This window comes from Salmo salar, chromosome ssa01 (genome assembly GCF_905237065.1).
Source record: "Salmo salar chromosome ssa01, Ssal_v3.1, whole genome shotgun sequence".
NCBI classification, from domain to species: Eukaryota; Metazoa; Chordata; class Actinopteri; order Salmoniformes; family Salmonidae; genus Salmo; species Salmo salar.
Window position 1 is genome coordinate 91,721,713 of NC_059442.1, and position 15,053 is coordinate 91,736,765.

Below are 15,053 nucleotides of genomic sequence, written 5' to 3' on the forward strand. Positions count from 1 at the left end.
TTTAAGTGAAAGACTGACACTTGGGAGGAACCAGAAAGATCAGGCTACAGGCTGTGGTTGGTTGTTTTCAGTGAAAAATGTCACCTGCCTAATGGGACAACCACAGATCAGCCTGAACTTGCCCAGTTCACTTGCCCAGGGCAATAAAGTAACCCCTACTAAGTATTTGGTGCATAACAAGTTCTCTCATTATATTCCATGCCAACCTCTAAAATCAGTTGAATATGCTGAATACAGTACTTGCTGAGAACTATAATGTCCTTGTTAAGTTTACATAGAACAGACAGTGAGGCAGGATGTTAGTGAGAGCTCTTTATTTGGACTAATACAATAAATACAACTAGAGGAGCACACCGTCAATTTCCTCCTCCTTTTTACTGCAGCCAATCACAGGGCTCAACACAGTCACCTGACTCTTCATAGACCTGATTAGAAGTCTCAGAAGTCAGGTCAGTGTGTTGCATTCTGGGATTGGACCCAAGATCTTAGAGGACCTTTAGGGGACAGCAAAGATCATGGGAGTCAAAAACAGATAGAGGTATAAAGTTGCCTGGTAACCACAGATCTACAATAGGATCAGATTACCCTCCCAACAGTCCTAACGGGAGGACAGTAAAATATCTGTTTCTGGACTAGTGGTTAGGGGTCAATTCTACCTACTCCTCAACAAGGCCCGTTCTTCAGATCAATGATTCCACATTACAAACAAAATGGAAGCTTGGACAAACTACTACTCTTTCAGTGAGACAGTCAAATCTGGTCATGTTCAGTGGGCACCAAACATGAACGCTCATCTTCAGTTGCAAAGCATTTTGCTACGTTGTGCCCTAGTGAACACGACCACAGGTTTAGCAGGACATCACTTGTATGGCACTACCCAAATACTGGACTATTGCTCAATTTCCTTTCAAATAAGTGACAAAGAGTTTTGAAGCATTGCATGTTGACAGCAGCAATATTCAAATATTTAAAATGAGTCGTGTAACAATATTTCAGGAATGTTGGAAAATGTCTTCCCATTTAAGGAAAAGACAACAATGATAATTTAGTAACCCATTGTGGTCACATAGAACATCATACATTTTTAAACAGCAGCAACTTAAATGACTTTTTTTCTTTAAAAAAAACCCAACATCATAGAAACGTGAACTGTAGATATCTAATCAGTCCTCTTAAAAAGGTGTACTCACACAGAAAAGACAACACACACAGATCTCAACCCAGAAGAATACTGTTGTTTTCAAAAGGTTCAGTTCTTAACTGGAAAGACATGGAGTCTAGGAAACAGCTAGGTAATAAAGTCATTAACTTGATCAAATATGGCATCAGTCAAACACTTTATCCATTTCCTTGTAGCGACAGTAACACCTTTAGTTCTCAAGTTGAGGAGTCTTATGCATGTCACTGTGTGAACCTACCTTAAGTAGACCAGTGTAACAATACTACAACAGTCACCATCTCTGCAAGGCAACAAAACACATCAAAATCTACTAAAATAGGGATCATAAAAGGGTCCACCCACACAGCTTTATCATCAAGGTAACAACACACCGTTTAGCAGTTTCATAACACATCAGCTAGGTAGGTTATCTAGTCACTAGTCAGTTGGCAACACAGCCAGGCTCACACGCTAGGCTAGCAATTGGGTTGAGCCAGCGTGTTTCCAGTTGTAGCAGGATTATCAGTATGGACATTTATTCTACCATTCCAAACATGATAAAGAGACAGGATAAAAAAAGAGAGGACCTTATTGGTAGCATAACATACAGCACGTTTTGTTCCCATGGGAACATACCCTGTGGCAGCGAGACAAGCTTTAATTGGTGGGGGATTGCGTCCATTATATGTAATGATCAATGGGGTTTAGATTTGATGATAGGAGAAGTTGATGCTATTGGGGGAGAGGGCTGGAAATGGGCGGGACTGGTCTAACCCTCTCGGGCACTGATGCGTGGCTCGGCCAATGAGCTGTGGATGATGCTGCTGATAGACTCAACCCCCTCTCCTTCCAGGAAGCTGCGGTGGTCTCCCTCGATGACGTGAACCGACACCTTACCATCACACACCTGGGGAGAAACAAAACCAGTTATTATAGTAGTGTGTGTGTGTGTGTGTGTGTGTGTGTGTGTGTGTGTGTGCAATCACCTCATTCAGTTTGTAGTCGGCCCCCAGGTTGTCTCCGTAGTCGCTGCTGGCCTTGGCGCGGAGCAGGGTGACGTTGCCATGGTATTTGGTTGCCGGGACGTAACTGTCGGCAGCCTTGAGTTTGTAGTAGAATGTGGCGGCGGCGAATCGCAGGGAGTCTTTACTGACGTTCTTATGGCTGGAGGTGATGAGGTCCACCGCCATGTTGACACGGGCCTTCAGATCAGACAGAGGGAGGAGGGTCTCCAACAACTGGACAGAGAGATTTATCATTAACAGCAGACTTGTACATTTACTCAGTGAAAACAATGTACTGAGCAAATATCAAATTGGCTTTTTACCAAATTACTGGACGACAGACCACGTATTCACCATGCACACCCTAAGTGACAAACAAACAACCCGAAACAAAGGCTTTGTTGATTTAAAAAAAAACTTGACTCAATTTGGCACGAGGGTCTGGTATACAAATTGATGGAAAGTGGTGTTAGATTTTATAATGTTGTATGTTTTTCATCCATGTAAACAAACAACAAGTGTGGGGTTAAAATTGTCAAAAAAACACATTTCCACAGGGCCATGGGGTGAGACAGGGATGCAGCTTAAGCCCTGCCCTCTTAAACATATATATCAACGAATTGGCGACGACACTAGAACAGTCTGCAGCACCCGGCCTCACCCTACTAGAATCTGAAGTCAAATGTCTAAAGTTTGGGCCGATAACCAGCTAATCAAAATCCAGAAAAGAGACGTTAAATTCTACAACCACCTGAAAGGAAGTGAATCCCAAACCTTCCATAACAAAGCCATCACCTACAGAGAGATGAACCTGGAGAAGAGTCCCCTAAGCAAGCTGGTCCTGGGGCTCTGTTCACAAACACAAACAGACCCCACAGCTCCAGCACAGCAACACAATTAGACCCAACCAAATCATGAGAATACAAAAAGATAATTACTTGATACATTAGAAAGTAGTAACAAAGAAACAGAGCAAACTAGAATGATCTTTGGCCCTAAACAGATAGTACACAGTGGCAGAATATGACTGACCAAAAATTAAGAAAATCTTTGACTATGTACAGACTCAGTGATTATAGCCTTGCTATTGAGAAAGGCCGCCGTAGGCAGAACTGGCTCTCAAGAGAAGACAGGCTATGTGCACACTGCCCACAAAATGAGGTGGAAACTGAGCTGCACTTCCTAACCTCCTGCCAAATGTATGACAATATTAGAGACACATATTTCCCTCAGATTACACAGATCCACAAAGAATTTGAAAACAAATCCAATTTTGATGAATCTATTGGGTGAAATACCACAGTGTGCAATCACAACAGCAAGATGTGTGACCTGTTGCCACAAGAAAAGGGCAACAAGTGAAGAACAAACACCATTGTAAATACAACCCATATTTATGTAAATGTATTTTCCCTTTTGTTCTTGAACTATTTGCACATATTGACAATTGAAATGTCTTTATTCTTTTGGAACATGTGAATGTAATGTTTATTGTTAATTTTATATTATTTATTTAACTTTTGCTTATTATCCATTTCACTTGCTTTGGCAATGTAAACATATGTTTCACAAGGGGGAGACAGAGAGAGACAGAGAGGGAGGTACACAGAGAGAGAGAGAGAGAGCGGGGTACAGAGAGAGGTACACAGAGAGAGAAAGAGGTACAGAGAGAGGGGGGGAGAGAGAGGGGGGGTGCAGTGTACCTTGCTGTACTCGATGCCAGTAAACTGCTGGATGAAGGCACACATAGCTTCAGTCTCTGCCTCTGACTCTTTACCAGGGGTCAGCTTGGATTTGTAGCTCTGAAAGGAAAATAACTTAATGTTGGTATTCCAACTCCACATAACACTACACTGTGGTCCATGTTGGTATTCTAACTCTACACTACACTGTGGTCCATGTTGGTATTCTAACTCTACACTACACTGTGGTCAATGTTGGTATTCTAACTCTACACTACACTGTGGTCCATGTTGGTATTCTAACTCTACACTACACTGTGGTCCATGTTGGTATTCTAACTCTACACTACACTGTGGTCCATGTTGGTATTCTAACTCTACACTACACTGTGGTCCATGTTGGTATTCTAACTCTACACTACACTGTGGTCCATGTTGGTATTCTAACTCTACACTACACTGTGGTCCATGTTGGTATTCTAACTCTACACTACACTGTGGTCCATGTTGGTATTCTAACTCTACACTACACTGTGGTCCATGTTGGTATTCTAACTCTACACTACACTGTGGTCCATGTTGGTATTCTAACTCTACACTACACTGTGGTCCATGTTGGTATTCTAACTCTACACTACACTGTGGTCCATGTTGGTATTCTAACTCTACACTACACTGTGGTTCATGTTGGTATTCTAACTCTACACTACACTGTGGTCCATGTTGGTATTCTAACTCTACACTACACTGTGGTAATGTTGGTATTCTAACTCTACACTACACTGTGGTCCATGTTGGTATTCTAACTCTACACTACACTGTGGTCCATGTTGGTATTCTAACTCTACACTACACTGTGGTTCATGTTGGTATTCTAACTCTACACTACACTGTGGTCCATGTTGGTATTCTAACTCTACACTACACTGTGGTCCATGTTGGTATTCTAACTCTACACTACACTGTGGTTCATGTTGGTATTCTAACTCTACACTACACTGTGGTTCATGTTGGTATTCTAACTCTACACTACACTGTGGTCAATGTTGGTATTCTAACTCTACACTACACTGTGGTTCATGTTGGTATTCTAACTCTACACTACACTGTGGTTCATGTTGGTATTCTAACGTCACATAACACTACACTGTGGTCCATGTTGGTATTCTAACTCTACACTACACTGTGGTCCATGTTGGTATTCTAACTCTACACTACACTGTGGTCAATGTTGGTATTCTAACTCTACACTACACTGTGGTTCATGTTGGTATTCTAACTCTACACTACACTGTGGTTCATGTTGGTATTCTAACTCTACACTACACTGTGGTCCATGTTGGTATTCTAACTCTACACTACACTGTGGTCCATGTTGGTATTCTAACTCTACACTACACTGTGGTTCATGTTGGTATTCTAACTCTACACTACACTGTGGTTCATAACTCTACACTACACTGTGGTCCATGTTGGTATTCTAACTCTACACTGTGGTTAATCATGAGGTTAGGAGTGTTGCAGTAGAGTTCACTTTGAGGTAACTGAGTATGAATGTGCCTGAGGGCCTCTGTGTACATGTGCATCCTGTTAACATGTCATCTGTGTGTCAGTATGTAGACACATGTATCACCGATGTGTCTGTGTATCCATGTGGTCCGTGTGTGTACCCATGTGTCTGTGTGTGTCTGTGTGTGTGTGTCTGTATCCGTGTGTATATCCATGCGTCTGTCTGTATGCATGTGTGTGTGTGTGTATCCGCGTCCGTGTGTGTATCCGTGTCCGTCTGTTATCCGCGTGTGTATCCGCGTCCGTCTGTGTCTGCCCGTGTCCGTCCGTGTCCGTCCGTCCGTGTCCGTCCGTCCGTGTCCGTCCGTGTATCCACGTGTCCGTAAGCGCTCACCTGTGTGTAAGCGGCGACGTAGGAGTGTGATCCGTCGAAGAGGAAGAGGTACTCTACGGTTCTACCCTGTGCCTGCAGCTGAGAACACATCTCAAACGCCACACAGGCTCCAAAGGAGTATCCGGCGATTCGGTACGGACCCTCTGATTGCACCTTTACACAAAAAAATCAGAGACAGTTATTTATAAATCACAAATTATCTATAATTTATCTAAATGTACATTACAAAGTTGTGGTTAGTATATTACGTACCTGACATATACACTCCACATAGTATGCAGCCAGCGACTGGATACTGTCCAAAGGAGCAGCTAGAGAGATGGATGGTCATTTAGATCAAGGTTAAATCAAACTTTAGTTGTCCCATGCGCCGAAAACAACAGTGAAATGCTTACTTACAAGCCCTTAACCAACAATACTGTTCAAAAAATAGAGTTAAGAATTGTTTTACTTTTAGTTTATTCAGTAAATATTAACACAATAAAATAACAATAACGAAACTATATACAGGGGATACCAGTACCGAGTCAGTGTGCAGGGGTACAGGTTAGTCAAGATCATTTGTAATGTAGGTAGTGGTGAAGTCATGATGCATAGATAATAAACAGTGAGTAGCAGCAGCTTAAAAAGAAAGGGGGGGGGGGCAATGTAAATAGTCCAGGTGGCGACTTGATTAATTGTTTACAACTTTAGAGCGAGAGTGTGTGGCGTAACTGTATCAGTATGAGAATGAGAGAGAGAGAGGAGGGAGTTTGTGTGACTATGAATAAAGTGGTTTGCGAAAGTATTCAACCCCCCTTGGCATTGTTCCTATTTTGTTGCCTTACAACCAGGAATTAAAATAGATTTTTGGGAGGGGGGGTTGTATCATTTGATTTACACAACATGCCTACCACTTTGAAGATGCAAAATATTTCTTCTTGTGAAATAAGAAATAAGACAAAAAAAACTGAACTTGAGCGTGCATAACTAACTATTCAACCCCCCAAAGTCCATACTTTGTAGAGCCACCTTTTGTAGCAATTACAGCTGCAAGTCTCTTGGGGTATGTCTCTATAAGCTTGGCACATCTAGCCACTGGAATTTTTGCCCATTCTTCAAGGCAAAACTGCTCCAGCTCCTTCAAGTTGGATGGGTTCCACTGGTGTACAGCAATCTTTAAGTCATACCATATATTATCAATTGGATTGAGGTCTGGGCTTTGACTAGGCCATTCTAAGACATTTACATGTTTTCCCTTAAACCACTTGAGTGTTGCTTTAGCAGTATGCTTAGGGTCATTGTCCTGCTGGAAGGTGAACCTCTGTCCCAGTGTCAAATCTCTGGAAGACTGAAACAGGATCCCCTCAAGAATTTCCCTGTATTTAGCGCCATCCATTATTCCTTCAATTCTGACCAGTGTCCCAGTCCCTGCCGATGAAAAACATCCCCACAGCATGATGCTGCCACCACCATGCTTCACTGTGGGGATGGTGTTCTCGGGTGATGAGAGGTGTTGGGATTGCACCAGACATAGCGTTTTTCTTGATGGCCAAAAAGCTCAATTTTAGTCTCATCTGACCAGAGTACCTTCTTCCATATGTTTGGGGAGTCTCCCACAAGCCTTTTGGTGAACACCAACCATGTTTGCTTATTTTCTTCTGGACACTCTTCCGTAAAGCCCAGCTCTGTGGAGTGTACGGCTTAAAGCGGTCGCCTGAACAGATACTCCAATCTCCGCTGTGGATTTTTGTAGCTCCTTCAGGGTTATCTTTGGTCTCTTTGTTGCCTCTCTGATTAATGCCCTCCTTGCATGGTCCGTGAGTTTTGGTGGGTGGCCCTCTCTCGGCAGGTTTATTGTGGTGCTATATTCTTTACATTTTTTAATAATGGATTTAAAAAGGGTCCTCTGTGGGATGTTCAAAGTTTTGGATATTTTTTTTTATAACCCAACCCTGTTCTGTACTTCTCCACAACTTTGTCCCTGACCTGTTTGGAGAGCTCCTTGGTCTTCATGGTGCCACTTGCTTGGTGGTGCCCCTTGCTTAGTGGTGTTGCAGGATCTGGGGCCTTTCAGAACAGGTGTATATATACTGAGATCATATGCCACTTAAATAAAGTCCACCTGTGTGCAATCTAACTAATTATGTGACTTCTGAAGGTAACTGGTTGCACCAGATCTTATTTTTGGAGCGTCATAGCAAAGGGGGTGAATACATATGCACACACCACTTTTCCGTTTAGAATTTTTTTAAACAAGTTATTTTTTTCATTTCACTTCACCAATTTGGACTATTTTGTGTATGTCCATTACATGAAACACAAATAAAAATCCATTTAAATTACAGGTTGTAATGCAACAAAATAGGAAACACGCCAAGGGGATGAATACTTTTGCAAGGCACTGTACTTGTGCGTACATGTGTGTGTATGTCTTCATGTGTACCTTTGGTGCACTGCAGGCCGTAGCAGGGAACACTGAGCTTGGCGGTGAGCGTGCGGAAGGCAGCGATGGAGCCCTCTATAGGGTGGACCAGGAACAGCGGGCGCTCAACACTCTGCACCTCGTTGAGACGTGAGACCGTGGGGCTGTCTGGGTTGACCAGCATCAAACTGAGGTCCGACTCCAACAGAGAACGCACTCCTCCCTTCTTCACTGGAGACTGACGGGACTCTAGAGTGAGAGTGAGAAAGAGAGCGAGAGACATGAGCCCAAGAAACACACACACAACACACACAACACCCACACACCTGTCGTTCCTGCCGGTTGGCTGGACAGCTCTCTGAGCTTGTTGATGGTGAGCTGTCGGATCTCCCTCATCGCCATGACAATGTCGTAGTCGCGCTCCAGTGTCTGACGCACTTCCACGCCCATCAGAGAGTCCAGACCCAGATCAGCCAATGAGGCGTCAGCGTTCAGGCTGCTGACATCACGTACACCTGAGAGAGGGAGGGAGGGTGAGAAGTTACACATCATGAATACATACCAAATTAGGGATGCAAAATACTGGCCACTTTCCCAAAATTCTCAGAAATCCCAGTTGGAAGATTCCCAAAATCAGATGGCAATAAGCATGACTTCTGGAATACCAGAATGGAACCTCTCTTACCCAGTATATGAGCAACAGCATCCACCAGGTCTCTCTGTCCTGTTCCTTCGCTCTTCACCACGCTCCTCTCTGCCAGCACGAAGCTCGACATCACCGGACGACGCTCGCACAGGAAGCGGTCCAGCACCTCCAAACAGGAAGTGATGCGCTGCGGGAGAGTCCCACCCACCACCACGTCATTACCGCCCATGGTCTCCAGGACAACGCCCACGTCACCAATGGCGCCCCACTGGACAGCCAATCCAGGCAGGCCGTCGTGAAGCCGCTGCTCACACACGCGCTCCATGGCAGAGTTGGCGTAACCATAGTTACTTTGGCCGGCGTTGCCGCGGCCGCAGCTCACAGAGGAGAAGGCTACGAAGTAACTGAGGTCTGGACACATCATTCTGGTCATACTGAGGACAAAAAATAAGCATATGAGACATTCATTTTGTCTCCAAAATTTGATAATGTGGGTTTCAAATGTGAGTCTCAAATATTTGTTGCTCTAAAATCTATACTATTTTTGTTTTTCAACCATTGTCTTGGATTTCACCTTAAATTCAAACCAAACTAATTTGACTTTCTTCCGAGGCAAGCGAGGCAGAGCCAAGGTTGAGGATAACACTATATTAGGCTGGAGAATGTCATCTCACTTGTCTAGGTGGAGGGTGCCGTTGTATTTGGGTTTGTTGACATCCAGGAACAGCTGAGGAGTCAGATTCTCTAGCATACCATCCTTCAGCACCTGGTACACACAGACAGGAGAGAGACAGACAGGTTAGAGAGAGAGATGTTAAGACAGGTGAAACAGGGACAGGTGAAGGAGACAGGTGAAACAGGGACAGGTGAAGGAGACAGGTGAAGGAGACAGGTTAAGACAGGTGAAGGAGACAGGTGAAGGAGACAGGTGAAGACAGGTGAAGGAGACAGGTGAAGACAGGTGAAGGAGACAGGTGAAGGAGACAGGTGAAGACAGGTGAAGGAGACAGGTGAAGGAGACAGGTGAAACAGGGACAGGTGAAGACAGGTGAAACAGGGACAGGTGAAGACAGGTGAAACAGGGACAGGTGAAGACAGGTGAAGGAGACAGGTTAAGACAGGTGAAGGAGACAGGTTAAGACAGGTGAAGGAGACAGGTTAAGACAGGTGAAACAGGGACAGGTGAAGGAGACAGGTTAAGACAGGTGAAACAGGGACAGGTGAAGGAGACAGGTTAAGACAGGTGAAGGAGACAGGTTAAGACAGGTGAAACAGGGACAGGTGAAGGAGACAGGTTAAGACAGGTGAAGGAGACAGGTGAAACAGGGACAGGTGAAGGAGACAGGTTAAGACAGGTGAAGGAGACAGGTGAAACAGGGACAGGTGAAGACAGGTGAAGGAGACAGGTTAAGACAGGTGAAACAGGGACAGGTGAAGGAGACAGGTGAAGACAGGTGAAGGAGACAGGTTAAGACAGGTGAAACAGGGACAGGTGAAGGAGACAGGTTAAGACAGGTGAAGAAGACAGTGAAAAGGACAGGGACAGGTGAAGGAGACAGGTTAAGACAGGTGAAACAGGGACAGGTGAAGGAGACAGGTGAAGACAGGTGAAGGAGACAGGTTAAGACAGGTGAAACAGGGACAGGTGAAGGAGACAGGTTAAGACAGGTGAAGGAGACAGGTTAAGACAGGTGAAGGAGACAGGTTAAGACAGGTGAAACAGGGACAGGTAAAGGAGACAGGTTACGACAGGTGAGAGAGACAGGTGAGAACAGTGTACATGTAGGAGGGGGTCGTTACCATGGCAAGGTGAAAGACTCCTCCCACAGGCCCCAACCTGCAGGCCTCATTAATGAGTTGCTCCGCCCCCTCCTGGGTGCTGACGTCACTGGTCGACACCAGCACCTGCACGCCCATCCCCTGCCACTCACGCACGCGCTTCGCCTGGTAACCTAGCAACATGAACCGACAATGACAAAGGTGACTGAACTGTCACTAACAAATCAGCAGTGTGTAGCTAATGGGTGGCAGTTAGCCTAGTGGTTAGAGCATTGGACCAGTAACCAAAAGGTTGCTAGGTTGAATCCCCGAGCTGACAAGGTAAAAATCTGTTGTTCTGCCCCTGAACAAGGCAGCTAACCCACTGTTCTCTGGTAGGCTGTCATTGTAAAATAAGAATTTGTTCTTAACTGACTTGCCTAGCACAATGGCTTGGCTTTACAGAACAACACACATGTAAAAATGGAAGAGTACTAACCTAGTTAGTGGTAAAAGTTATTGTCTCTCTCTTACCGTTGCGGATGCCCGATCTGGAGGTGAGCACCAGTTTGCGGGCGCCCCTCTCCGTCAGCCAATGGGCGAGTTCCAGCCCGAAGCCACCCAGTCCCCCGGTGATGATGTAAGAGTGGGAGGCGGGGCAGAAGGTACGGCAGATGGCAGGGAGGGGTGAGCCCACCGCCTGGATACCATTACCCATCTCCTCAGAACGCACCTAGAGAAAGACATCAGATACAACACAGATATCTGACTAGAATTCAAAAGTGATGTGATTAGTAGGAATAACTGTTACAACAGCATCATAAAAGTGTAATATGTCTGTGTTGAGAGGAAAAAGAAGGCGAAAAGGGAAAAAAACAAGTGATGGAAAGGTTTAAAAAGCAAAGTGAGGAAATGGAAACATCATTTTTTGTGAGGGAGAAAAAGCAGCTAAGGAAAGAGTACAAATGGTTCAGTCACTGACCTGCAGCTGTACTTTGCCGATGTGTTTTCCCTGGGCCATGTATCTGAAGGCCTCCTCCACCTGGTCTCTCTCAAACACTGTAGTCCTCAGGGGCTTGACTACACCTCCCACAATGCCCTCCTTCAGCAGCTGGGACACCTCCTCCCACTCCCTGTTCCCCTCCTCAAACAGGGCGTCCAGTAGGATTCCGTGGAACGCCACATTCTTCAGGAAGAGAGCCATTCCTGAGGGAAATAGGAACGCAGGTCAGAAAGCTCAGCTGCAGTGGCACAGCGAGTCGGGGACAAAATGGCTGCCATGGAGAGAGCAGTTGCAGTGCACTGACCCAGAGGGGAGTTGTTGGACAGGTCGTATTTGCCGATCTCCAGGAAGCGTCCGTGTCGGGCCAGACAGCGAAGACTGGCCTGTAGTTTCTCCTCAGCCAGGGAGTTCAACACCATGTTCACTCCTAAACACAGAGACATCCAGGATACACAATACCATGTTCACTAAACACAGAGACATCCAGGATACACAACACCATGTTCACTCCTAAACACAGAGACATCCAGGATACACAATACCATGTTCACTAAACACAGAGACATCCAGGATACACAACACCATGTTCACTCCTAAACACAGAGACATCCAGGATACACAACACCATGTTCACTCCTAAACACAGAGACATCCAGGATACACAACACCATGTTCACTCCTAAACACAGAGACATCCAGGATACACAACACCATGTTCACTCCTAAACACAGAGACATCCAGGATACACAACACCATGTTCACTCCTAAACACAGAGACATCCAGGATACACAACACCATGTTCACTCCTAAACACTGAGACATCCAGGATACACAACACCATGTTCACTCCTAAACACTGAGACATCCAGGATACACAACACCATGTTCACTCCTAAACACAGAGACATCCAGGATACACAACACCATGTTCACTCCTAAACACAGAGACATCCAGGATACACAACACCATGTTCACTCCTAAACACAGAGACATCCAGGATACACAACACCATGTTCACTCCTAAACACAGAGACATCCAGGATACACAACACCATGTTCACTCCTAAACACAGAGGCATCCAGGATACACAACACCATGTTCACTAAACATAGAGACATCCAGGATACACAACACCATGTTCACTCCTAAACACAGAGGCATCCAGGATACACAACACCATGTTCACTAAACATAGAGACATCCAGGATACACAACACCATGTTCACTCCTAAACACAGAGACATCCAGGATACACAACACCATGTTCACTCCTAAACACAGAGGCATCCAGGATACACAACACCATGTTCACTCCTAAACATAGAGACATCCAGGATACACAACACCATGTTCACTAAACATAGAGACATCCAGGATACACAACACCATGTTCACTAAACATAGAGACATCCAGGATACACAACACCATGTTCACTCCTAAACATAGAGACATCCAGGATACACAATACCATGTTCACTAAACAGAGACATTCAGGATAAATAAGACCACATTTAAGTGGTCCTTTGTGGCTCAGTTGGTAGAGCATGGAGCTTGCAACGCCAAGGGACATGGGTTCAATTCCCACTGGGGCCACCAATATGTAAAACGTATGCACGCATGACTAAGTCACTTTGGATAAAAGCATTTGCTAAATGGCACATGAGTGGTTGTGAGGAAGGGAGGCTGGATTTGATGGCTTAACATAGGGTACGTGTGCAAGGTATGACTGCATATTTTGATAGTTCAGTGACATGTTGGGTGTGTATAGTTTTGTGTGAGGCAAGTTTGGATAGGAGCGGATACTTAAAGTGTGTCTGACCTTTTCCCTGTGTGTGTAGCAGGACGTGCTGTTCGAAGGTGGCGTCTCTAGAGTTGCCGAAGGACTCAGCGGTGAGCTGGGGGAAACGCTCCTGTAGGTAGGCACGCTTCTCTGCTGAACCTGAGACAGAACAAACACAGGTTACAGACACACATCTGTGGCTAAATGCACTGACAATCCTGACACTAACAGGCTGAGGGTGTGGTCTCTGGTACTCACCAACAGTAGTGAAAACCCTACAGCGCTGACTGAGTGCGATGGCGATGGCAGCCTGGCCGACGCCCCCTGACCCTGAGTGGATGAGAACACTCTCGCCTGGGCGGAGCCTGCCTCGCACCACCAGCGAGTAGTAGGCTGTAGCATAGACCACTGGAACCGACGCAGCCTGCTCCAGGGTCCTAGAGAGAGAAACCTTAAGTTACTAACCATAACTTAGTCATTAGGCTAGACATCACCAGTAAATAGGTAGTCCATTCCCAGAACATCAGATTTTCTGTATTCCCAAATTATAGGAGTGCTGATCTAGGATTAGTTTCCCACTCTTAGTTATTATGATTTAAAATAGTCCTTTTTTTAACTAGGCAAGAAACAGTGGGTTAACTGCCTTGTTCAGGGGCAGAATGACAGATTTTTACCTTGTCAGCTCGGGGATTCGATCTTGCAACCTTTCGTTTACTAGTCCAACGCTCTAACCACTAGGCTACGCTGCCTCCCCCATCCAAGATCAGCACTCCTACTCAAGTGCACTGCATAGGGAATAGGGTGTCATTTGGTATCATCCCAGTGCCTCACCAGCTGTCTGGGACGTCCCAGAGGAAGCGTGTGTCAGCGTCGACGCAGGTGGCCAGGCCTTTAGCAGGTAACAGCCCCATCACACGCCTACCGCTGGGGTCACGACCTGAGAACTCCATACCCAACATGCACTGCTGCAGGGCCAGGTCACCTACAGAGAGAGAGAGGGGAGGGTAGTCAGGTTGTTGTGTGTGTATGTGTGAGTAAATCTGGCTGTGCGGGAGTTTCCCTGTGCGTTTGTCTCCAAAGTGATGTGTGTACCTGGGATGGCGTCCGGTGGCAGTTTCCCGGTAGCCAGCATGATGTCTCTGAAGTTCAGGGAGCTGTAGTAGACGCGACACAGCTGCACGTGGGGGCTGCTCGCAACAAAATGGCGGAGGGGCGAGGCGATCCAACGCAGGGAGGAGAGGTCACCGCGGGTCAACACGTTAACGTACGCTTGCTCTGTCAACTCCTCACTCAGATCTGAGATGAAAGATGTTCAGCTTGGTATTCTTGAGCCTAGGGCTAGTCTGACATCAACTGTTCTAGTATTTATCATTAGGGAAGAATTATATCATCAAGCTCCTATGCAATGACTGAATGTGTGAATTCTCTCTCTCGATATCTCAGCGGTGCAACCTTTGAGATCTTGCTAGAGCAAGAGAGAAGGCAGATGGCAGCGTGGTTGTCGTACCCTGAGAGATGAGCTGGTGTCTGAACATTCCCCAGTGTCCATCCCTGAACACGTTCATACACAAGTCTCCCTCCAGCACAGACCTCATGGAACTATGGGTAGGCTGCAGGGTGGGCGCCATAGTGGACTCACACAGGTTGGACACAAATGCACACCTGTGGGGAGAGAGAGAGCGAGAGGAGAGGTACAGCTTTAGTCTGTG

At 45.7% G+C, this 15,053-nt stretch overlaps 1 protein-coding gene across 1 annotated transcript in view; it reads right to left on the reverse strand.

Moving 5' to 3' along the window:
- Positions 1 to 297: 297 nt before the first annotated feature.
- The window catches only part of LOC106610271 (fatty acid synthase), a 42,442-nt gene continuing 27,686 nt past the window's right edge, over positions 298 to 15,053 (reverse strand). Inside the window, exons 26-43 of the mRNA XM_014209529.2 lie at positions 14,852 to 15,006; positions 14,437 to 14,640; positions 14,176 to 14,326; positions 13,603 to 13,781; positions 13,384 to 13,503; positions 11,864 to 11,986; positions 11,539 to 11,762; positions 11,091 to 11,289; positions 10,599 to 10,750; positions 9,473 to 9,564; positions 8,838 to 9,232; positions 8,479 to 8,667; positions 8,174 to 8,401; positions 6,001 to 6,059; positions 5,749 to 5,901; positions 3,867 to 3,965; positions 2,146 to 2,397; positions 298 to 2,066 (exon numbers count right to left, since the gene is read on the reverse strand). Coding sequence (XP_014065004.2) covers positions 1,929 to 2,066; positions 2,146 to 2,397; positions 3,867 to 3,965; positions 5,749 to 5,901; positions 6,001 to 6,059; positions 8,174 to 8,401; positions 8,479 to 8,667; positions 8,838 to 9,232; positions 9,473 to 9,564; positions 10,599 to 10,750; positions 11,091 to 11,289; positions 11,539 to 11,762; positions 11,864 to 11,986; positions 13,384 to 13,503; positions 13,603 to 13,781; positions 14,176 to 14,326; positions 14,437 to 14,640; positions 14,852 to 15,006 — 3,112 coding nt within the window. The 3' untranslated portion in view covers positions 298 to 1,928. The remainder of the gene's footprint in view (positions 2,067 to 2,145; positions 2,398 to 3,866; positions 3,966 to 5,748; positions 5,902 to 6,000; positions 6,060 to 8,173; positions 8,402 to 8,478; positions 8,668 to 8,837; positions 9,233 to 9,472; positions 9,565 to 10,598; positions 10,751 to 11,090; positions 11,290 to 11,538; positions 11,763 to 11,863; positions 11,987 to 13,383; positions 13,504 to 13,602; positions 13,782 to 14,175; positions 14,327 to 14,436; positions 14,641 to 14,851; positions 15,007 to 15,053) is intronic.